Below are 25,062 nucleotides of genomic sequence, written 5' to 3' on the forward strand. Positions count from 1 at the left end.
GACTTTGTGTTAAAAAATAAAAAAATAAAAACATAAAAAACATTTTGCCTAACCGGATGCCAAATGGATGGACTTAGCTTGACTTTGTGTTAAAAAAAAAATAAATAAATAAAAAACATTTTGCCTAACCGGATGCCAAATGGACGGACTTACTTTGCTTGACTGACTTCTTAGGAAATGCATTTAGTCAAGTCTGGTGGCTCAGGAAATCAAGAATCATCATGTAGCTTACTCTTTTGCTCTTTCTCTGGTTTTCTGCATTCTCGTTGCTCATCATTTTGCCTAACCGGATGCCAAATGGATGGACTTTGCTTGACTTTGTGTTAAAAATAAATAAATAAATAAATTAAAAACATTTTGCCTAACCGGATGCCAATTGGACGGACTTACTTTGCTTGACTGACTTCTTAGGAAATGCATTTAATCAAGTCTGGTGGCTCAGGAAATTAAGAATCATCTTGTAGCTTACTCTTTTGCTCTTTCTCTGGTTTTCTGCATTCTCATTGCTCATCAATTTTGTTAATCAATCTCTATAGAAAAAGATTAACGCCATGGTGGGATCACCACCACTTCTAGCTATAGCTTTTTGTGCTGCTTGCATCTTCGGCCAGCTGGTGGAGGTAGCTCAATCTCAATCTCAATATCAAAATCAAACCCAACCTCGTACAGACCCTGCTGAAGGTGTGCCTCTCTTTTTCTCTCTCTCCTACGGATTATTGGATTATAGTATTAGTGTCAGTGCTCTGCTGCCTTGTGTGTATGTGTGTGTATATATATATATATATATATATATATATATATATATATATTGTTGATAATTTGGTAAATAGGAGCATAGAGATTTGAAGTCTCTGTGTCTCTGCTGAAAATAGTTAGTTTCAATTTACATTTTGCGTATACAAAGTGAGGTCTTAAAACAAGGAAAATTATTAGGTACTTCTAGAGTATTATAAATGTATACTCTCTCCTCTCACATGAATGATGAATCTCACCATGAATTTAATTAGTGTGATCCACCATTCATGTGAGATGAGGGAGTACGCATTTATGATACTCTGAAAGTACACAATAATTTCCCCTTAAACAATAATATAAAACTACTTTTTTAATAATATTAAGCTGCTTAATAATACCAAGTTACTCAAACAAGCACAACATTTATTATTATATTTTTTATAGGAAACATTAAACAACAATATAGTTTTTCTTGGAGTACCATAAATGCGTATTCCTTCCTCTCACATGAATGGTGGGTCCCACTAATTAAATTCATGGTAGGCCCCACCATTTATGTGATTGGGGGGAGTACGTATTTATGGTTACTCCGGAAGTACCTAATAATTTTCCAGTTTTTAGTATAAGTTTTTTTTTTTTTTTTTTTTTTTTTTTTTTTTTTTTTTTAAGTTTTATTCATTTATTCTCCCAAAAAAAAAAAAAAAAAAAACCCCTAATACATCTTCTAGGCTTCTAGCCACACCTCAACATCTTTTATATATTGGACATGACTAAGTAATTTGACTTTGAAGATTATTTAAGGGAAATGCGTAGTATACTGCCAAGAAATACAATGAATTATATAACCAAACATAGAGAAAACTGCAAGATTATATGGTGTCTTCTCCAAATAACAGTATGGAAAAAAATAATAATAATAAACAGATGAAGAATACCGTATCATCCATTTCTTGGTGGGATAACGTTATCTAAGATGGCTTTCCTGTTTTTTGTTTCAACTTTATTATAAAACTAGTACATAGTCAAACATAGTTCGTATAAAAAAATTACATTTTTTTCTTCTCTCTTAAATAGTTATTAAATTTTTTAAGACACACTAATATAAACCGTATACAAAAATTCTTTCAATTTTTTTTTTTTTTTTTTTTTGTCTCTCTTTAATTATCTTCTTTCTTTCTCTCCCCAAATCCTATCTTCCTCTCCTACCACCCTGTAACCCCCAATCCCCTTAGTGTCTTCTTTCTTTCTTATCTTTGTCACCACGCCACTCCCCTTTCTAAAATTTTCCCCTTATCTTTCCACCATATCCCTCTCTCCAAAAAAGAAAGTTTATGGACCCAACTAATTTCACAACAAATATGTCAAATTGTTAATGTATGTAATATATATATATATATATATATATATATATATTTAGAAAGCTATGTTCACAACATTTTTACTATAAATTTTGAGTGACAAGTAGTCACTGTTAGGCAAAAGAGTGATATTAGTGATGGGCATGAATTAAAGCTAATAACAGCTTGCCACATAAATATTTTTAAAAATTATTATGAAAATGTTGTGGAAGTTGTATTTTTTTTTTTTTTATAAAGCATTGCTTCTCTCCAAAAACTTCACCCAAGCTCTATTCTTTTTTTCCATCTCCCTCTCTCCCTTTCATTCTTCTTCTTTTGGATCCAAAAGTCCAAAACCCAATTGTTTCTTTAATGCTCTGACAAAGGGAGACATAGATTGGAATCATTCTTCACATGTAGTTTCAGAATCTAAGATTGAAGATCTTTGATTGAGCCATTGATCTAAACATCCAAAACTCAATTGTATCTTTAATGCTCAGAGAGAGAGAGAGAGAGAGAGAGAGAGAGAGAGAGAGAGAGAGAGAGAGAGAGAGAGAGAGAGAGAGAGAGAGAGAGAGAGAGAGAGAGAGAGAGAGAGAGAGAGAGAGAGAGTCGGAATCTAAGATTGGAGATCTTCAATTGAGTGATGCATGGTAGTTGTTGTGATTTTGGGTTGAGAGAAAAAATTTGTTCTTTAGATTTTGGGTTGAGAGAGAGAGAGAGAGAGAGAGAGTTGGAATCTAAGATTGGAGATCTTCAATTGAGCCATGCATGGTAGTTGTTGTGATTTTGGGTTGAGAGAAAAAATTTGTTCTTTAGATTTTGGGTTGAGAGAGAGAGAGAGAGAGAGAGAGAGTCGGAATCTAAGATTGGAGATCTTCAATTGAGCCATGCATGGTAGTTGTTGTGATTTTGGGTTGAGAGAAAAAATTTGTTCTTTAGATTTTGGGTTGAGAAAGAGTGTATTGCTGTGATTTTGGGATGAAAGAGAGAGTGTTGTGATTCATACTTGACATTTTGAGAAAAACCATAGCGTGGAACTTGCATTAAGTTTATTGTATTGACTTTTGGGCCAAAAACATAATAGTGGAACCTGAAAAAAAAAGCTAATAAAAAAGAAACTCATTTATTGAGAAAATTTAGAGACACAACAAAAGGAGTTTTTTTGTGTGGCTATAGTAGATTATTTTTTGCAAGTCCCACTATTATGTTTTTGGTCGAAAAGTCAATACAATTAACTTAATGTAGGTCTCATGTTATAGTTTTTCTCACCATAACATGTCTGCTAAAAACAAGGTAATCAAACTCACCAAGTCTATGGATATAACTAATTTCACAAATCATAATATTTTTCACAAATCCTAATTTTTTTAATAGCATCATCAACCATGCTAGATCATTTAAACACTCACAAGTTGCAATAAAAGTGGTGGGACCACATAATCAATGATGAGCTCACTATCTAGTAAATCCTTAACATTCTCTAAATTTCCCAATTCCTCTTTCAAGTCCATCACCTCCCATTTTTTATTTGTCCCACAAGGAAAATTATTAGGTACTTTCAGAGTACAATGATGTGGTTCTTCCTCTTTCACATTCATGATTAATCTCATTAATTAAATTCATGGTCGAATCTATCATGAATGTCAAAAAGAGGGAATGCTATGTCATTATACTTTGGGAGTACCTAATAATTACTTTGCCCACAAAAACCTTGAACCACATAGGCGAAAATTCATTGGTTCTTCCTCGCTAAAATTTTTATTTAAAAATAACATAAGGGGTTTGATTGAAAGGTTGGACCTATATTTTACATTGTCACCAGTTTTGTTGTGTACATGTTTGGGTGTCCAATATTATTTTTGTTGAACCAAAATTGGTGGGATTATCAAGTTAGGGTGTTTAATTTTTTTTTTTTAAGGTAGACAAAATATGTTAGTTTAAAACCAACTCTGTCAGGTGTTCATATGAACACCCTAACTTACATGCAAGGCCGTATTTTAGGGAAAATATTGAAATTAGGGATTATTTATATGGAATGGATTAAGGGTAGTTATTTTTTGTTTTTGAATGAGATTTCTGTAATATTTTATTTGTTTGGTGTTGTTATGCCTAATCTTGTTGTTTGGGATATTTTTGCTATTATTTGGGCTCTGATTTTTAGAGTTGTGGTAGAGAAACAACAAATTGTCATAATATTTTCACAACAGTTGAGGTGATGATCCCTTATAAGTCAAAATAAAATAATATAATATTAGACTGAAAATGTTGTGAGATTTTGTTGTTTCTATATAATTTCTCTAATTTTTATTATTGTTATTTTGGATTTTATTTTTTTGAACCAAAAATTTTGGGATTCTCAAACCAAGTATTCAATATATTTATTTTAGTGCAGACAAAACATGTTAGTTTAAAAATAGGACAAAGTTTAGCTACAAAACTAGTTGTAGCTTAAATTTATAACCTTACTCAATAAAATAAACATTACTGCATATTTTGAAAAACTAACCCTTAGATTTCATATTCTTTACACTCTTAATACACATGTCAAATTTTGTATTAATCGGATATTATTTACTATATGATCTATGAACTTATATTTTATGCATAATTTTAAACTACAAAAACTTGCAATTTAAACAATTTATTAATGACATAGCTATTGATTTTTAATTTTTTAGAAATTTTGCAAGCATAAAGGATATAAGAAAAAGATGTAATTCATTGGTTCTTTTGTCAAAATTCACCTTTAATAAAAAGATATTAAGTAAAATTGTAGTCTTAGGTTAGAACTAATTTTGTAGCTAAATTTTATACTTAAAAATAATACCTATACATATATATATATATATATATATATTTTTTTTTTTTTTGAGAAGTGAACTTCCTAACTTACATGTGAAGCTGCCACTGAAAATTCAGCAGCAATTTAGGAGGCAAGGGCCATTACTGGATTTTGTTTCCTGAACTTGACAGAATGACTTTTTATTTTGAATTTGATTACAGTGCGAGTTTTGAATTCAATATTTCAAAAATGGGGGATCACAGCACCATCAGGTCAATGGAATATAAGTGGGGAACTATGCAATGGAGCAGCCATCGACTCAACTGACATTGACAACCTAAACTACAACCCCTTAATCAAATGCGAGTGTTTGTCTAACTCTACTTGCCATATTACCCAATTGTACGTGTCTCACTTTTTATATCCTCATGTTTTGTTTCCTATGCTTCTCAACCTCTCAGATATGGATATGACTTATGAGTAATGAATACTTTCTCTAAAAAATTTACCAATGAATTTTATTTGACTATGGTTTTACTGAAATTTTGTTTAACAAATTCAAAATTTACTAATACTAGGAGGATATAGTAATAAATAAATAAATTAAAGGTTTTGCTTAGAATTTTTTTTTTTTGGTTAACCAAGAACACAAAGAAAAAGCTACTCCGCCAAGTCTTCAAGAGATAGAGAGAGTTTATATCAAGTGTAACTTGAACCCATCTTTCTGGTATAAAAGCTGATTGGTATTCGAAGATTACAGGTGGAAGAATTTTATTTTTCAATCTACTGGTTGTTAGAATTTATGCATGTAACAAGCTTCATTAATGGAATAATAATATCAGAGATGAAGAAGAGAGAGATATTTGAACATGCATTGAATTCTCATTGATCAAAATAAACAAACTATGTTTCTTATATAGGAAATAGATTGGAGGGAAAAGTTATAACCAACTAACAAACTAACAAATGAACAAGTGCCATCTGTCAACTACTCCTAACTAACTCTTCTATACAATAAAACTATATGTAGCCTAACTAACTAATACATAAAACGACCTGTAGTTTATCTTTATGTACAAACTTTACACTACTATCCTTACATTATAGATCTACAGTAAGACTACATTGATGAATTACAATCTAATATCTAGCACTCACCCTCAAGATGAATTGTAAATGTTGATCAAGTTCATCTTGGATAAAAGAAACATAAATTGCCTTTGGTGGAGAGGTTTAGTAAACAAATCAACTAGCTAATGTCTTGTAGGCACATGGAAGGTCTTGATCACTCCATCTTCAATCTTCTCCCTCATTAGGGATCTAAAATAGCCTGAGCATAGGTATCATGTTCCTTGTGAACATTGATTGCAATGGAGAAATCTCTTTGAGAGGGAGACAATTTAGTGTAAGAGAGAGTAGATGAAAAGGGATACAAATTACCTGAACTAGAAGCAAAGGAATCATATGATGGACTGAGAGTAGCTGAGGCCAACATAGGAGCAACAACAAGATTACAATGATAATCTCTTAGATAAGTGGGAGGCCTATGAATTCTAGAAGACTCCCTAATAGGAACAACATCAGTAACTTGTGGTTCAAGAGGAATAAGACCAATGGAATCAGCTTGATTTGAAACATCAGTAGGATGAACCATAAAGGGAATCAACTTGATTTGAAACATCAGTAGGATGAACCAAATCAGGGAAGTCATCAGGTGGCACAGCCATATCAGAAAATGAAATTGGAGGGGAAAACTCAGTAGAAGCATTAGGGATTTTAGAGGAATGATCAAGAATAGAAGGTCGAGGAGGAAAAATACAATGAAAAGAAGAAGAAGGAGCATTGACATACTTGGAAATCCAAGATTTGAAACGGAAAATAAACTTTTTAAAAACAACATCTCTAGACAAGAAACAAGACTAGGTTCTTAGATCATACAATTTATATCCTTTAAGACCTTGTGGATAACCAAGAAAAATGCAAGACTTTGCTCTAGGGTCAAACTTAGTTCTATCTCTAGCTAAGGTAGATGCATAACAAAGATAGCCAAACACTCTAAGGTGAGAATAAGTGGGTGGATGTCCTAACAACTTTTCATAGGGAGTAATGTCTTATAATAAAGGACTAGGTATCATATAAATAAGGTAAGTGGCAGTAAGGCTACAATCTCCCTAAAATTTTAATGGCAAACAAGCATGAAGCCTCAAAGCTCTAGCTACACTCAGAAGATGTTGGTGCTTTCTCTCAACAATAGAGTTCTATTGAGGTGTTTCAACACAAGATAATTGGTGTATGATTCCTTTAGAAGCATAGAAAGAATGTAAGGCAAATTCTGGACCAATATCAGACCTAATAACCTTGATAGTTTTGTTAAATTGATTAACTACCAAATTGTAAAAGGACTAAATTAAATGGGAAACATTAGACTTATGTGACATGAGAAAAGTCCAAGTGCATCTACTAAATTCATCCACAATAGTAAGGAAGTATTTAGAACCATTCAATGAAGGAGTGGAATAAGGTCCCCAAATGTCAACATGTATCAAATCAAAACAAGAATTAGAAACATGAATAGAAGACTGAAATGGTAACCTTTTTTGCTTAGCAATTGGACAAATAGGATAATCAAAAGACATATTATTGCCGCAATTGATAACATCAAGTACAAGAGATTGTAAATTGGCCAATCTTTGAAAAGAAGGATACCCTAACTTGCTATGTCAAAGGCTAGTACTATCAATTACAAAAGCAGAATTACAAGAGTTTATTGAATTTACAAAGCTGAAAGAAGAAAGCTTGGACAACATATCAAAAACAAACTTAGGAAGAACAATGTCTGCAAGCTCTAATGTATAAAGGCCTCCCTGCTTTCTACCCAACCCAATCATCCTCCTGGATAAAACCGTAATGAGAAAGAAATATACAGCAACAAGAAGGAGATTGTGTTAGTTTGCTAATAGACACAAGATTAAAGGAGAAAGATGGAATGCAAAGCACATTTTCTAATGTCAATGTAAGAGTTAACTTGATAGTCCCTATATGAGTGACCTTAGCCATGTCCCCATTAGGAAGCTTAACAGAAAAATGGACAATAGAAGTGATTGAAGTAAAGAATTAAAGTGAATGAATCATGTGATCTATTGCTCCACTATCAAGAATCCAATCAGTGGAACAAAGATGAGCAATATCAACTTGAGAAGAAAAAACTAAACAGTCCAAAGAAGGAGAAACCAATCTTGGAAGGTGAGATAAAAGAGGAATGGAAGAATTGATACCTAACATCTCATGCCCTTGAAAATCCAAAGAAGGCTGTGAAGGAGGTTGAGTGATAATGGTGGCTACTTGATGAACACTAGAAGTGGATTCTTGTGAAGCTTGTGTACCAAAATGGTTCTGCGAGTTGATCAAGCCAAGTTGTTGTTGATATTCTAATTTAGTGAGATTGAAACTTTCTTCATTGATGCATTTAGTGGTAACAACATTACTGGTAAAAGCAAAATGTCCACCTTGCTGCCCCTTGTTCTTAAACTTGTAGCCAGGTGGATAGCCTTGTAATTTGTAACATTTATCAACAACATGGCCAAAGCTCCACAATGAGTGCACTGAGGTCTACCAGACTTACCCTTATTAGATCCTTTAACAAAAGAACCATTGTTCTTGACTGCTAAGGCAGAAGCTTCAGTGGTGGGATTCTTTCCTACTTTCCTTTGTTTCTCCTCTTGAACCAAGAGAGAAAATACCTTGCTTAGAGAAGGAATAGGATCCATTAGCAAGATCTGCCCTCTCACAGCTATGTAAGTGTCATTAAGACTCATCAAGAAAGACATCACACATTCTTCAGCTTGATGACCACAAGAACAGGTCCCGTATTCTGATAGCTCATCCCACAATCCTTTAAACTTTATATAATAAGCATTGATGGTTAGATCCTCTTGACTCAAAGAAAAATCTCAACTCAAAAATCCGAGGACCATTACCTTGAGAAAACCTATGTTGCAGATTAAGCCATACGTCTCTTGTTGTCTTGAAATACACCACACTAGGCTGTAAATCTTTAGAAATTAAGTTGAACAACCAGGCCAAAACAGTACTATTGCATTTACACTAGGCTGTGTAACAAGGGTGGTCAACAGAATGAGGCTTTGGTATGGAGCCATCAATAAAACCCAACTTGGTTTTTGCATCCAAGGCAATAAAAACAGCTCTACTCCAAGTGCTGTAATTTTCTTCAGTTAAATGTTGAATAACAAGGGAAACCCCAGGATAATCACTTCTGGACAAGTAGTAAGGACTAGAAGAATTCTCCCAAGGCTGAATAGTTGGAACAGAAGTACTTGAAGTACTATTTGTCATATCCTCAAACTCAGATGTACAATCAAGAACGTCAAAGATTACAATCTAGAATCACACAAACCTCCAAGAACTGTCACTTTTGAACTAGAATTGGGCAATCAACAAATCAAGATCCTCAGACACAAAGAATCAAGTCACAAACTTTGTTGATCAAGGGATTTGAATGAACAAAAATCCAATTGCAATTATCAAAACATTCCAATTGCAAATATCACAATCAACAAGATAAACCCTAAATCAAGAATCCAATTTGCCAATCACCGCAAAGAAATCAAGATCTAGAGCAAAGATTCTAGTGCACGAATCAAGTAAAAGATGAGCAACTTGATTGGAAGAAGAGCACTAGAAATGGAAAAGAAAACAAGAGGAACTGAACTAAGAATTTTAGAGAATATCGAAATTGAAGACTCTGAAATTTAGTTTTGCTCTGATACCATGCTAGAATTCACACATGTAACAAGCTTCATCAATGGAATGATTAGATCAGAGATGAAGAAGAGAGAGATATTTGAGTATGCATTGAATTCTCATTGATCAAAATAAACAAACTTCATTTCTTATATAGGAAACAGATTGGAGGGGAAAGCTATAACCAACTAACAAACTAACCAATGAACAAGTGCCATCTATCAACTACTTCTAACTAACTCTTCTATACAGTAAAACTATATGTAACCTAACTAACTAATACATAAAACAACATGTAGTTTATCTTTATGTACAAACTTTACACTACTATCATTACATTAAACATTTACAGTAAGACTACATTGATGAATTACAATCTAACATCTAACACTGGCCATTGTCTTTGACAAAAACTTCTACAAAACATTGCATAAGCTGATCCGGTGATATTCGGTCCTATTTTTGGGAGCTTTTGTTTTGGGGATAAGGACCAAATGGGTGTGATTGATTTGATTCAGAGGTGTACCTTTGTTCAAGCATTCCAACACTATTTTTGTTACATTACCTCCAAAAGATGACAAAAACATCGCCACATCACTTTAAAAAAGCCACATCATTGTCCCATTATGTAATGCTCATTCTTTTAAGCACTCCCTAAACTTTAGGGATCATCAGTGTATTTTGGCCAAATCACTTTCTCCAAACAGGCAATCACTCAAATGATTCATTTTTATGTTGCCAAGAAAATCTAGGATCACAACCTTTTGTACTACAACTTTACTACAACTCTGACATGACAAATTGTGAGTGGTGGAAAAAAAGTGATGGGTCTAGCTGGTCACAGTCTGTCATATAAGATAGTTGCAAAAAATAGTGTGGTAAAGATTGTGGTCCTAGAAAAAGAACAAAGTTGCCATGGGGCATAGGGTTGCCCTTATGGTGCTCCTATGTGCTCTTCTTTAATTAAAATGTTTTGAGCATGTAATATCATACTCACAATAGACCATCAAATTGAGCATAAGAAAACAAAGTAAATTTTCATTTAAAATTTTGATAGAATGTATTCTCATGTGCCAATTTAAGTCACAGGCATCTATCAGTCTTATGTAAAAGTACAGATTCTACACTGCAAAATATCTTGCGCATCTTCAGTATATGAATCTTTATTTTCATGTTTGATATATATATATATTTTTTGTACAGGAGGGTTTATGCCTTGAATGTTGTTGGTGTAATCCCAGATGAACTATGGACTTTAATTTTCCTCTCCAATCTGTAAGATTTCTTCTTTCTATATGTTTGCTTTCTTGTATATTGCATGAATATTGATTAATTATTTTTCATGTAAGTTAGAATTGAACTTAGACCTTGAAACTGTAGTGCATTATGTCAACCAATTGAAATCTACATTAGATGATGTGGTGCACTAGTTTTACAGGATGGTTCATTTTCATTATTTTCTGTTAAATGTGCTAAGTTTCCAAATTTCTTTTAGGAATTTGGCCCAAAATTACTTGACAGGTAACCTGTCTGCATCCATTGCCAATCTAACTCGCATGCAATACCTGTAAGCCTATCTGAATTTTGATTTTAAACTCATAGGATAGGACATATTACATCTGCTGTTAGTTAACCATTCTCTCTCTTTTTTCCCTAATGTTTAATAAATTAGGAGTTTTGCTGCCAATGCACTATCAGGGATAATTCCAAAGGAACTTGGAAATCTTACAAATTTATTATCATTGTAAGTTACCCTCATTCAAAATTTGTAAGTCATGTGGCATCTTGGTGGTGGTGGTTGTGTGTGTGTGTGTGTGTGTGTGTTTTTTTTTTTTTTTTTTTAAACACGGATGGTTCAAGGTCCATAGGATGCATATATAACTTCCCATTAAAATATTTGAAGAAGGGTTTCACAATAATATGAATTCACTAGTCTCCCAGATGCAAGTCTACAGTACATCAATTCTGTTACTTTCTGCATTTCGCTTAAACTTTTTTTTGGGCTGGAATTATGCCTTTCACATACTTGATCATGATGATCTGCACTAAGAGAATCAAATCCTTGGTTTATAATTCTTTTTTTTTTTTACTTGTTAATTTTATAGGTCATTTATGGGAAATAACTTCACTGGTTCTCTCCCGTCTGAGCTTGGGAATTTAGTGAAATTAGAACAGCTGTAAGTTTTAGTACAATATAACTTTCCATTTTCAGTTTTAGTTCAGAAAATCTATTTGATTATATTTCATAGCTGGGTGAGGCAGACTTTGGAATGGTTCTAGTAATATCATGAATGTGGCTTAAGCTCATAAGAACTTTGTCACAACAATTATTATATGCCAATTGCAAGGTTTTGCATATGCAAGACTGTATATGCTATCCCAAGACATTTAAAAAAAAAAATGTGAATCATAATTTTTAAAATATATCTTATATGGTAGAGCACATTAGTATTAGCATTAATGAATTGGTGGAAATGATACAGCTATTGCAGAGATTTATTGCCAGCAATCAAATTGAATGTGATATTTAATTTGTAGATACTTACCATTTGAAATTTTGAAATTGTTCTTATGACAAGTTTGAAACTTGATTTAGAATCTAATGATGGCTTGAGCCCTGTCTTTTGGTCATTAAATTCATTAACCATTACTACTAAATTTTATGTAAGCTGATGATTGGAAATTAAATATCAATTGATTCATGTAAATTTCCACCTTGACAGCTACATAGATAGTTCTGGAATTAGTGGTGAGATTCCTTCAACATTTGCTAATTTAAGAAACCTCCAGACAGTGTATGAACTACCTCACAACTTTTCTCAATTGCAAACTTTCAAAAATATACATAATGATAATTTAAAAAAAAAAATTGTGATAAGATTGAGGAAATACTTCATGTGGTCTCAGGTGGGCATCAGACACTGAACTCACAGGCAGGATACCCGACTTCATAGGGAATTGGTCAAAACTTATTACCTTGTAAGATAATATTGCTAGCCCTATCCTATTTGTTTCTCTCTAAATCATACTTGATAAAGCTCAAGTTTCATAGCAAAGTCAAAGTGAAATATTGTTCATTGTAAGAGTTATGATTTAGAATTTTAGTGTTTACTTGTACATTCTACCTAAAAGATGCAATTGTGCACAATTTATGATTAACTACTTCAAAATACTTTTGTAGGAAGCTTGTAGGAAACTCTTTTGAAGGTCCAATACCCTCAACGTTTTCCAATTTGACTTCTCTAACAGAGTTGTGAGTGTCTACATCTCTTAATTATTTATTTGTATTTTGCAGATCTGTAAAGCTAACAATTTCATGTGTGATATTATTGTAGGAGAATAAGTGATTTGTCTAATGGGAACTCTTCACTAGCATTTATAAAGAATATGAAATTTCTAAGTACCTTGTAAGAAACACCAAAGCAACTATGTTTCAAATTCTTAATGATGAACATACCTATTTTCTTTCCTTCTTTATTGTTCTTCCAGAGTATGGTATAACAGTTTAGTTACATGTGTTGCAGAGTACTAAGGAATAATAAAATTTCTGATTCAATTCCATCCAATATAGGAGAATACCAACAGTTGACACAGCTGTAAGTTATACCAATATTGGACTTGGAAATGTGTTAGGTTAAATTTGATTATTGTTCATAGAACCCAGAACATATCTGCTATTTATTAGGTTGGACAACTCCTACATGAAGAAAGAAATTTATATGGGTCTTGTACTAAAACTTAAATTATAAATACTCATCATGGCTTGCAAAATGAACTCACCCTATTTGTAATTGAATAAAGGGCCACTTCATATTATTTCAAACTCATCCTGTTTCTTTTAAGCTTCTCTTATCTTTTCTCCATCTTTTTTTTCTTGTTGGGATGGTGAATCTAGCTTATATTTTACTGACTCTAGTTGCATAAGGATTTTAATTGTTAATTACTTCCTGTAGATAGCTAGTTTTATGTATCACACAACCATGTGATAATAACTTTAGGACAAAAATTATGTATAATACCTTATGTGTTGTTCTTTAGGTTTCCCTCTTAAGATTCTGCTATGTGGCAACTTAACTTAAAAATACACTTCCATTCATGAAAAAAAAAACTATATGGCAAAATCTTAAGAGAAGAACCTAAGGAACAACACTTAAGTATTGTACTAAGTCTTGCTCATAACTTTATTATAACTTTATTATCAATAATAATAATAATACTAATATTGTTTTACTATTTTTAGGGATTTGAGCTTCAACAATATAACAGGACAGATTCCAGATGCACTTTTCAATTTGAGTTCGCTCTCTTACATGTAAAATATACCTCATTTTCTTAATTGCATTTTATACATCCCAATATTGTTCTTTATTGTATTGAACCTTATACTATTGCTTTCATTATCAGGTTTCTTGGAAATAATAAGTTAAATGGCACTCTACCTGCACGAAAAACCACATCTCTTCTCAACATGTAAGTACATAAAACATTATTTTAATAAAAGCGCATTATGAAACATTTAAAATGAAGGTGTCTAACAATTAGTTTTTTAATTGAAAAAGTCCCTTATTTGTTGATTGCATGTATAAGGTTTTTATGAATCTCTTTTGTATATATACAAGAAGTTATATTCAATCTAATGTCAAGGGGGTAGTATGACTCCTATCTCTTATTAACACTAAGCTATTTTAGGGTGGTTTTTTGGTAGAAAACCTTGAGTTTCACATCCCAAAATCTTGTATGAGCTAAGTGAACATTTATATAAAGTGAGCTATAACAATCTTATGGAGAAGATGCTTTTACATTGGAAGGTTATAACACACTTAGATTAAACAAAGATTTGATCTCATGTAATATTTTAGTGATTACTCTAAAATGATGAAGTATTTTCTTTCTTTTTTTCTTTTTCTTTTATTTGGGGGGAGGGGATTGTTCACCAGTTGAAGTGATTATGTATCTAACATCCTTGTTATGTTATGCGTGTAGTGATTTGTCTTACAATAATTTAGAGGGAAGCTTTCCTTCTTGGGTCAGCGAACAAAAGTTACAAGTGTATGTATACTATTGTATTTGAAAAAATTTTATATTATATTTACTTTTTTTGATATTCTATAACCTGCTACTCTGGAATAAAAACTGACATTCTGATCTTATGCTATATAATGTGCAGTAATTTAGTTGCCAACAATTTCACTATAGAAAGTTCAAACAACAGGTAAATTTCTCCATGCTATATTTTCTTATTTTAACGCTTGAAGTTTTACCATAATGAAAAAAATTGTTGGTTCTAATCTAGTTTAAAATGTTATTAGTCTCGTCAATTATGGTGGTGAAGCTATTAGAAGCTGATAGCCATATTGCTTTTAACATGGTAACTTGTCCTCTCAAATATTTTGGAACTTTTGTTTTATGCGGAGTATGAATTATCATTAACTCACTACTCCTGAGAATTATAATGTTTTATTAGCAGTAAATTATAGATAGAAAATCAAGTAGCTGCTGTCCAGCATGTAAATTACTTAAACATGTCCATTAAAAGAAGTGGACCAATGGACGTCTGATGCAGGACAAATCCTTTGATACCAAATTAATTTGGGATTTGTTGTTGGGTTTTGGGATAGGTAGGGCTACTGTTTTAAAAATTGATGGAAATTGAATAGAAAAAGTGAGAAGTAGAAAATATTCTCTAAGCTTGACACATGGAGATCCTGAGCATGACTACTATAGTTTCCAGCTCCAACAACCTGGGAGTCATCAGTTACCAAGATATGCAAATTGAAGAATTAATTTTATTAAGTAGACTGGGTCAAGCCTGGTTATATCATCTTACAGTGTTTTCCTCATATAGAACAATGAGAAAAAATGTGTTGGGAATATATTCCTGTTTCTATGTGTGAATTAAATTATATGATAATAGCCCAAGTAATAGAAACAACTAGGAATAGTCCAAGCAAGCACCAAGAAACATGGGTCCTAGAGAAATCAATACAACAACAAGATCGTCCTTATGAATACCTCAACTCTCAGTAGTTATAACACCCAAACAATCCTTCAAGAGATGACCCCCAATTTATTTCCATTGTGTGTTGTTAAAGGTATTGGGTTTATGTTTATGTAATGGCCCAAGAGGCCCAGTTATGTTTTAAGCCCATATAGGGCTAACCTAGCTTCTAGTCTTTATAAATACTTTATTAAGGGGTTATCCCACTTCTCTATTTCCTGTTTTAGTCTCTATTGTTTTATTTGCATATCACCAAGAGATCATTTCTCATTACATGAGTGACAACTTAATCCTAATAAGAATATTTGTATCAATTAGATATATATATATATATATATATGCTTAATAACTAGTGTTTCATGTGCACCAATAATCACTATATTCCTTGTCTAAGTGTATTTCTGTTCTACTTTTAGTGTTTTGCCTTCAGGATTGAATTGTCTTCAACGGAATTTTCCTTGCAATAGAGGCACTGGATTATGTAAGTACAATTAACATAATTGTAAGATTGAAAAGCATTAGCAGGTATTGAGGCCGAACAATAAGAAGATTATACTCTAGGATTGGTGTTTCTAAGAAGAATTCAGATTGATCAAACTTCAAATGTTTACAAAATATTGATATGGATGCAGTACAACCAGGATGCATTCCAAATTTTTAGTAGACAGGAAAATTGGATCTATCTTTTTAAAGGGCTAAATTGGAAATGGATCATAACTATATTCCAGTGCCAATTTGGTATTCAGTAATTGATAATGGCAGTGAAATGTACTTCAGAAAAAAATTGCAAGGTCAACATCTACCAAGAACCCTTTACTAGTGATCTTTAGAAGAGTATTTAAAGCTTGGGTCTGATTATGTCAATCTTTTGTCATTAGCACTTAGTCGCACATTCAACTTGTAGAGAATAGATGCAATACAAGATTGACTATAGACCCTCCAAGCTCTTGCTTGCATCCGACTTTACCAAGTCCTTTCTTCTATGGGGTCTTGCTAGTTGAGCAACCAACCGCTATTCAACAAGTGGAACTTGGATTTAAACTTAGGCTTTTCTAAAAATTCCCAATACCAATCTTCTCTCTAACACTCAAATAAGGTGTAGATGGTGATGATAAAAATCCTCTCAAGGTATTGGCATGGTAAGAGGGAAAGAGAAGAGAAATGCTATCGTTTCACTCTATGTGTGTAGGTTTTCTCTCTCTAAGATTGAACACAAGTAGCTCTACAAAATCACTTTATTTCTTTTAGGGTTTCTTGGATTTCTGGGGTTGTAGAGATACGAGAGGATGGGTGTGTGTTATTCTTCATATATATATATATATATATACACACACACACACACAAAAGATATTAGGTCATAAATATCTAGATATGGATATTGCATTTTTTTGGTGTGTGTGTGTGTTATTCTTAAGCTGGTTATGGATTGGATCAAGTACCTAGAATTTTTCCATGATCTTTTCTGAGATTACACATCAATGACTGCTTCTTTTATGTTGGATTTCAGATTATGACTTTGCAATTAAGTGTGGTGGCCCTCAGATTACCTCTTCTAAAGGGATTGTGTATGAGAGGGATAATGAGGCACTTGGTCCAGCTACATATTATGTGATTAACACACACAGGTGGGCAGTTAGCAATGTTGGATATTTTAGAGGGACCAATAATCCTCAGTATACAAGTTCTTCGTCATCTCAGTTTACAAATACTTTAGACTCAGAGCTATTCCAAACAGCTCGACTCTCTGCTTCATCATTAAGATACTATGGCTTAGGGCTTGAGAATGGAAACTACACTGTGAGCCTCCAATTTGCAGAAATAGCTTTTGATAACACTAACACTTGGCGAAGTCTTGGGAGACGTGTATTTGATATTTATATCCAGGTCTGCATCATAATATCAAATTGTTTTAGAATTACAATGTTTTATTTTAAAATGAAGTTTGCTTTGCCTAAAAAGTTTTTCACCCTAGTATACAATCACATGGAAAAAAAAAAAAAAAAGTGTATGCAGCAAATATATTGACCGTCTTATTCATCAATGCATAAATTAACTTGAATATGATGCATATATATGATTGAAGGGAAATGTCTATTACGAACTGCATATCTACCTATTACAAACAAAGGTTTTTTTTTTTTTTTTTTTTTTTTTTTTTTTTTTTTTTTTTAATGTGTAATTGTTTATGTAGGGGCTAGAACCCCTAAGCTGACGGTCACCAAGTGATCCGGGTACCACTTAGGCCAGGAGGTCCGGTGGTCCTATTACAGGCAAAGTTGTGTGTAAAGTTTTTTAAAACTGAAATCGTGACTTCACAATTTTAGTTTTAAAAAAGTTTACACATAATTTTGTGTGCACTAATCATTTCCCCACGATTGAAATTATCAAAGTAATTCTAAATTGACCACTAGAGGTTATCTATTTTGGACCCACCACAAATTTTCTTTAACCATCTAATTAGCTCTTATTTTTTCATAATTGCAGTTGACTATGGTAAAACCGCTACCTATGTAATTTCTTCACTACTTTTGCAATTAATTCCAAAACCGAATATAGCTTTGATATCCAAAATATCTCTATAATCATGACAAGGATTTTGAATGAAACCTCTGATGTAGTCCCTCTCCAATTTTCCCATAAATTACCTCCTTCCTCTTATCCTCATTCTTGGTTTTTTGTGAACCTTTGAATATTTCTACTCCAGGGCAATCTTGTAGTAAAGGATTTTGATATACGAAAGAATGCCAGTAGTGCCTCTTACCGAGCAGTTCAGATGCAGTACAATAAGGTTCAGGTATCAGAAAACTACCTTGAAATCCATCTCTTTTGGGCTGGAAAAGGGACTTGCTGTATACCTAATCAAGGCACTTACGGACCTTCTATTTCAGCCATCAGTGCTAGCCCAGGTAATAAAGTGCAAAAACTGTAGTTTCAAATCAGAAGATTAGGTACTAGTTTCCTCACATGTTAGTAACCCTGTTATTGACTATCTTATTTTGGTATAGAATTTACACCCACTGTTAGTAACAGACCTCCAAGCAGCAACAAGAATAGGACTGGTTTGATTGTGGGTCTCGTTGTTGGGGTTTTGAGCTTTATATCTGTTTTCGTGGTTTTTTGTATTGTTCGAAGAAGAAAACCTTCAACCAATGATGATGAAGGTAAGCCAAAAATCATGTTGCACATACATGATAGTTGTCAAACTTGATTCAATTTTCTCTACTTGTTAGCAAAATGGAGCTCTTTCCTTTGTTTGTTGCTATATTAGTCACTATTAGTGAGGTGGCCTCTACATACTGCATATTAGGTTGAGCAGTGTATCATTTCATGTATACATTGGCATTTTTACCAAAATCTCTTCTATACGTGTCTTGGAATAATACACATGCACACACAGACATAAATGACCAGGGAGAAACATAAGTTATGTGGCCAATGAAGCCCCAGGTTATAAGCAAATTTCCACAATTAAGCTTGCAACCAAATCTCCAGCATCAGTCCAACAACTTTCTGTTCTAAAACACATTGATGGTTGATGCTTAGGAAAAGGATAGTTACTCAATTTAGCATGCAAAAGTTTTCTGCATTTTCTGTTTTAAACCACTCGACCATATCAATTACTAGATAATAGATTCAGTGTTATAGCCTGTGTTTATGTTGAAATTGCAGAGCTCCATGAAATAGATGCTAAAACATTCACTTTCAATTATACTGAACTAAGGACTGCTACAGAAGATTTTAACCCAGATAATAAGCTTGGAGAGGGAGGATTTGGACCAGTTTATAAGGTAATCCCTTATTCCAATCAAGAACTTTAGTGGCTGTACCCAAGCCATTGCCTTAAATTTGACTATCTGATATAAGTTCAGAGCTGCTATACATGTATTGCTATTTTTAAGAAATAACAATTAACAAAGCACATATTGAAACATCACCCTTTATCTTTTTGGTTTTTACCTTTATATTCTTTTTTCTTTTTGTTGTGAATTTGCATCGCACTCCTTAACATGATATCTTGTTCTTGTGACTGGCAAGAAGTTGGCAATTGCAATATTGTACAAGTATGTTGATCCAAAAATAAATGAAGATTCATGACCCCATAGCCTGAAACCATTTCTATTTTTGTAGTAGTTCTAATGCACATGGATCTTCTGTTATTGTTTTCTTTCAACTTTAGTAAGAGTTGCAAGTTATTCAAAATATATTCTTAATCAAATGAACAACCTATTTTTCTAGTTGTTTTCTGATTCAGGCCATTTTCCCAAATTTAAACTTGTCTAAGTTTACATAACATAATATATTTAACACTTTTTTTCCCCTTTTTGGCCCGATTACTCATTCAAAATTATGGTTTTTGTGCCTTCTTTTACGACAACTGTGGATTTGTAGGATTCTTAAATCTTCAGTGTAACTTGTTCTTTATACTTGGTATACTTATAAAAGAAAGCATCTTATGTTGAAATGAGGATCTCAATTGCAAGAAGTGAATCTGTTTTTGAAAATCACTCATTTACAGCAAACTACTTATAGAGGCTGATGAATTGATAAAAGGGGGAAAAATACATTTAAAACCTTATAGTTTATGATTAATTTCAAATAAACCCTAAACTTCAAAAAGTTATATTTAAATCTGTGTGGTTTCTCAAAAGTTTCAATTAACCCCTTCTGTTCATATTTCCTATAACTCTGTTATAGGAATCAATCCAAACTATTAAGGTTTTAATTGAAACTTTTCAAAATTTAGGGTCTAAGTGCAATCAACCCAAAGTATATGGTTTAAAATATAATTTAGCCAAAAAAAAAAAAATTGAAGTCATTAGTTTTTTTACTAATTATTTGTTAGGAGCATCAAATAACAATTTCATTTTTCTTTTCTAGACGTACATTTGTATGGTTGGTTACCTGATCTAAGAAATGGGATCCATAGGATGATCTTTTCGGTAGTTTACGGCTTGCTAGATGTATTGCTTGTATCGTTGGAGGGATAAACACTCTAGAAAGTAAATATTAGATTTTAAAATTCCAAGTTTTGGGCCAAATTAAAGCAATCCAGTGTGTTGTAGAACATTTGTATTGGGCAATCTTGTCATCCCTGCTGATTCTTTTCCTATGAATAGTATGAGGCATTAAATTGAAAATGATTAAACTGCACATCATTTTTAATTTTATGGTGAAGATAACCCATTCAGCAGCTACCGTGTTTTGAGTTTTTCCATATATATTTTATATATAAATTGTTATTGTGTGGTTTTTGTTTTACATTGCATTACTTGAGCCATCAATCAGATAAGCGTAAATTACATCTATTAAGCCATCCATCCCAGTTTGACAAACTCTCCTTTTTCTATTTGCTTTGATGGATTAAATCCATATGTAGATCAATAATTATTTTTAAGAAACATTTTGTTTGGTACTTTGTAATAGGGAACACTTAAAGACGGGAGAGGAATTGCCGTGAAGCAACTGTCCGTAACATCACACCAAGGAGAGAACCAATTCATAAATGAGATTGCTACTATATCTGAAGTGCAGCACCGCAACCTTGTGAAGTTGTATGGATGTTGCATTGAGGGAGATAAAAAACTCCTTGTGTATGAGTATCTAGAGAATAAAAGTCTTGATCAAGCATTATTTGGTATGTGAACACATCTTTGCTGTTGCTCTATCTGTGGGTGTGCATACTATCTAAATTAAAATTTACATACTTGCATGAGACAGGAAACAGAACTTTGAATCTCAATTGGTCAACACGCTTTGATATATGCTTGGGTGTAGCAAGAGGTTTAGCTTATCTTCATGAGGAGTCACGGCTTCGAATAGTGCACAGAGATGTGAAGGCCAGTAATATTCTGCTTGATTCTGATCTTATCCCCAAAATATCAGACTTTGGCTTGGCCAAACTTTATGATGATAAAAAAAGCCACATAAGCACCCGCGTTGCAGGGACCATGTAAGATTTTAGAGGCACAGCTGTCACCTTGTCTTTTTGAATTACATAATCATATATTTCATGTTACTGATATATTTATGTTAGTACTATTTGTTCATGTGATTATTACTGATATAGTGGGTATCTTGCACCGGAGTACGCCATGCGTGGGTACCTTACAGAGAAAGCTGATGTGTTTGCCTTTGGTATTGTGGCTCTAGAGATTGTTAGTGGGAGGCCAAATTCTGACTCAAGCTTGGAAGAAGAAAAGAAGCATCTTCTTGAATGGGTATGAACAATAATTTTGTCCCTCAAAAAGTTTCTGTAGTATTTATCTTCATCTGGATATGTGTTTGCATGACAACCATGATCCATCCACAACTCTCTCTCTCCCTCTCTCTCTCTCTCTCTCTCTCTCTCTCTCTCTCTCTCTCTCTCTCTCTCTCTCTATATATATATATATTTTTTTTTTTTTTTTTTTTTTCTGCCAAAAGTTGAAGTACCATTAGAACTTGGATCATAACTTATCAAAAATAAATAAATAGATAAAACTTGGATCACATTAAGAGGAAAGTTTGGATTTCCAAACGAAGCAAAATAATTTTATTTTCTTATTTAGAATATTTGAAAATGAGTCCACTTTGCAACATGTCTCAATACCTAGGATGCACGGACGCGGCAAAATGGCCGCCGCATCCGCTTCCGACGCAACGACGCGCGAGGGATGCCGCTGCCTGCGCGTCGAATTGCGTCCATTTTTTTTTCCATTTCCAGATTCACGCCAACTCGCACCGATTCAGCTCCAACGCGCACCAATTCTCGTTGAACCGGGCCAATTTGCGCCCATTCGGGCCGAATCGGATCGTATCGGCCGAATATAGGTGTGTTTCGGCCGGAAAAAGGAAATCAGCTGGTAAGGAAAAAAAAAAAAACTTAAAACCAAAAATACTAGTGGATTTGATACACTGCTATCGCCGTCTTCAACGGCCTTAACCCCTTTCCTCTTCTTCTTTGCTTCTTTGTCTTCTTCTCCCTTTTTTTTCACGAGCCCAGGTTGTCGTTCTGTTTTTTTTTTTTTTTTTTTTTTTTTTTTTGAAAAGGATTGTTAAATGCGTTTGTTCAGAGAGGCTTTATTTTGTTTTTTGTGCCTCTCACGTGAGCCACATCTCCCTCTTTTTTTTTTTTCTTTTTTTTCTTACATTGGGCCACTGAACCACTAAACCTTTGGTATGTGAGCCACTGAGCCACTAAGTCTTTGATCAGAGAGGCTTTATTTTGTACATTATTATTATTATTATTATTATTATTATTATTATTATATGAGTTTTCTATTATTATTATTATTATTATTATATATAAAAGCATGCTTAGCAATATATAAAATATATAAATAAAAATATTTTTAATAATTTTTTAATTGCCGAGTCCCGCCACACCCGCACTCACCATTTTCAAAAATTGCTAAGTCCCGCATCTGCACCCGAGTCCTGAAACGCACCCATACTTCATAGCTCAATACCCAAATCTACCCTAGTAAGAGCCTATTTTTTTTCTTTTTCTTTTTTTCTTTTTTTTCTTTTTTTTTTTTTTGTGACCAAACATTATGTAATGGTCTCTTTCCGAGTTATTTAATGAAATTTAATATAACACATAAGTTTATTTTTAGTTTTTGGTTTTTCTTCTTTATACATAATTTTTTATGCTCCTGGTTTTTAAGTTTACATATTCTTTGATATTGAATTGTATGTTAACCTTGATTTGTCACAAAACATTTAAAATAAGTGCTTAAAATGGAGTGTTATTTAGATTCACAAAATAAGCCTGTGAATGACTTGAGGGAAAACAATAGGATTTATCTAGATCCCCTGTAAATACCTGTCTCATTTATTCAGATAATTAGAATACTCATTACCAGTACTCTTATACTATATTATGAACAATTATATTTTTTTGAAACAAAGAGTATGACTTTTAAAATAGCATGATAGAAAAGAATACATATGGCTGACCCTAACTAATCTATTGAGAATTCTTAGTCAATCTCAAAAAATTTGGTATTAAGGCTTGATTGTTACCATTGTTGTTGTTGTTAGACTCATTAAAAAAATTGGATTATTCACTTGCACCACTTCTGTACTATAATTCCGAACCCATCGAAAGTTGACTCATTGAAACAAATTAATCACTCACTGGCACCACTTGCATACAATATGGTAAAAGTACTCTGACAACTCATCTATCTTTCTCAGAATTGGCAATTGCATGAAAACAACCGTGAAGCTGATCTTGTGGACTTTACATTATTAGAATTCAATGAGGATGAGGTAAAACGACTGATAGGAGTATCTCTTCTATGCACTCAAGCATCCCCAATTTTACGGCCATCAATGTCGCGTGTGGTGGCAATGCTTTTAGGAGATATTGAAGTGAGCACTGTAACTTCAAGGCCAGGATATTTGACGGATTGGACATATGATGATATAACCAATGCATTGATTGAGGGTGCAACTATAGGAACTAATACTAGCTATGTCAATTCATCATCGACAAGTACAAGCATGGTGGTTGCTGTAGAAAATTCAACAGCAATTGAATCTAACCCTATGCTTGGTGAGATTATTAGTGAGGGTCAATGAGAATTATTCTCTATTTTTCTTCAAATTTTATCTAAGTGTGTAAATTGAAGAACTTTTTGTGTATTATTCAATTCCTAATTGTGTACATATTTAAATCATCATAGATATAATTAAGTGAGCACTGTAACTTTAAGGCCAGGATATTTGACAGACTGGAAATTTGAAGATGTATCCAAATGAATGAGGTTGCAACTAAAGGCATCAATTACAGATTATCATCATCAAGTACAAGCATGGTAGGTGATGCAGACATTCCACCAACAAATGCTTCTAAACCTATGGTTGGTGAGACTATCAAAGAGGTGAAATGAGAATTAGTCTTTATTTTTCTTCAAAATTTTTCTAGTGTGTGAATTCAAACACTTTTGTGTATTCTTCAAATCAAAAATCGTATACGTATTTAAATAATCATAGTCATAGATGTAATTGTTTAGCATGAATGTTTTTCAATCTTCCTTTTGTGGGTTTGACACCGTAGTTTCATTATACTTCTTGGTAAAGGCATTGTTTGTGTCATGTTGTAACTAAAACATTGTCATATGTACTATTCAAGAAACTGTACAAATGTTTTACATGGAGATGTACTTTTTTTTTATACTGCTACTAGATGAAGTTCTTATTAAAAAAAGGCCATCTCACTTATCCATTCAACAAGGTGAAATTGATAGTATACAAAAATACTAAATAATAAATATTTAATATTGGGCATAAGGCTGGATTGTAATTGAGTAAAAAATGTATAATTAATGGATTTTTCTATAGTGGATATATCTGAATCCTTACCAGACTAAAATGACTACTATTATTGGTATCAAACTAATAGTGATTCATACAAGATAAATCTTCTAATTGATAATTGGGCTAAAGAAAGAACTTTAATT

The 25,062-nt window shown here is 32.9% G+C and overlaps 1 protein-coding gene across 1 annotated transcript; it reads left to right on the plus strand.

Annotated features, from left to right (window-relative positions):
* The first annotated feature begins 250 nt into the window (after positions 1–250).
* LOC126723018 (probable LRR receptor-like serine/threonine-protein kinase At1g56140) lies at positions 251–24,523 on the plus strand. Its single transcript, XM_050426197.1, has 24 exons — positions 251–681; positions 5,079–5,259; positions 10,822–10,893; positions 11,114–11,185; positions 11,291–11,362; positions 11,724–11,795; positions 12,342–12,413; positions 12,526–12,597; positions 12,800–12,871; positions 12,954–13,025; positions 13,143–13,214; positions 13,859–13,930; positions 14,023–14,088; positions 14,602–14,667; positions 14,786–14,830; positions 16,033–16,097; positions 17,124–17,500; positions 18,321–18,522; positions 18,622–18,777; positions 19,286–19,404; positions 21,041–21,251; positions 21,335–21,566; positions 21,684–21,834; positions 23,795–24,523. Exons 1-24 carry the CDS (start codon positions 552–554, stop codon positions 24,179–24,181), a joined length of 3,108 nt encoding a protein of 1,035 aa, XP_050282154.1. The 5' UTR covers positions 251–551; the 3' UTR covers positions 24,182–24,523.
* Positions 24,524–25,062: the final 539 nt, after the last annotated feature.

Source organism: Quercus robur, chromosome 4 (assembly GCF_932294415.1).
Source record: "Quercus robur chromosome 4, dhQueRobu3.1, whole genome shotgun sequence".
NCBI lineage: Eukaryota > Viridiplantae > Streptophyta > Magnoliopsida > Fagales > Fagaceae > Quercus > Quercus robur.

Coding starts and splice junctions, on each gene's coding strand:
- LOC126723018 (XM_050426197.1), top strand. CDS start 552: ATGGTGGGATCACCACCACTTCTAGCTATAGCTTTTTGTGCTGCTTGC. Junction 13,931..14,022: donor TTGAGTTCGCTCTCTTACAT/GTAAAATATACC, acceptor TTTCATTATCAG/GTTTCTTGGAAATAATAAGT. Junction 19,405..21,040: donor GATTTGGACCAGTTTATAAG/GTAATCCCTTAT, acceptor ACTTTGTAATAG/GGAACACTTAAAGACGGGAG.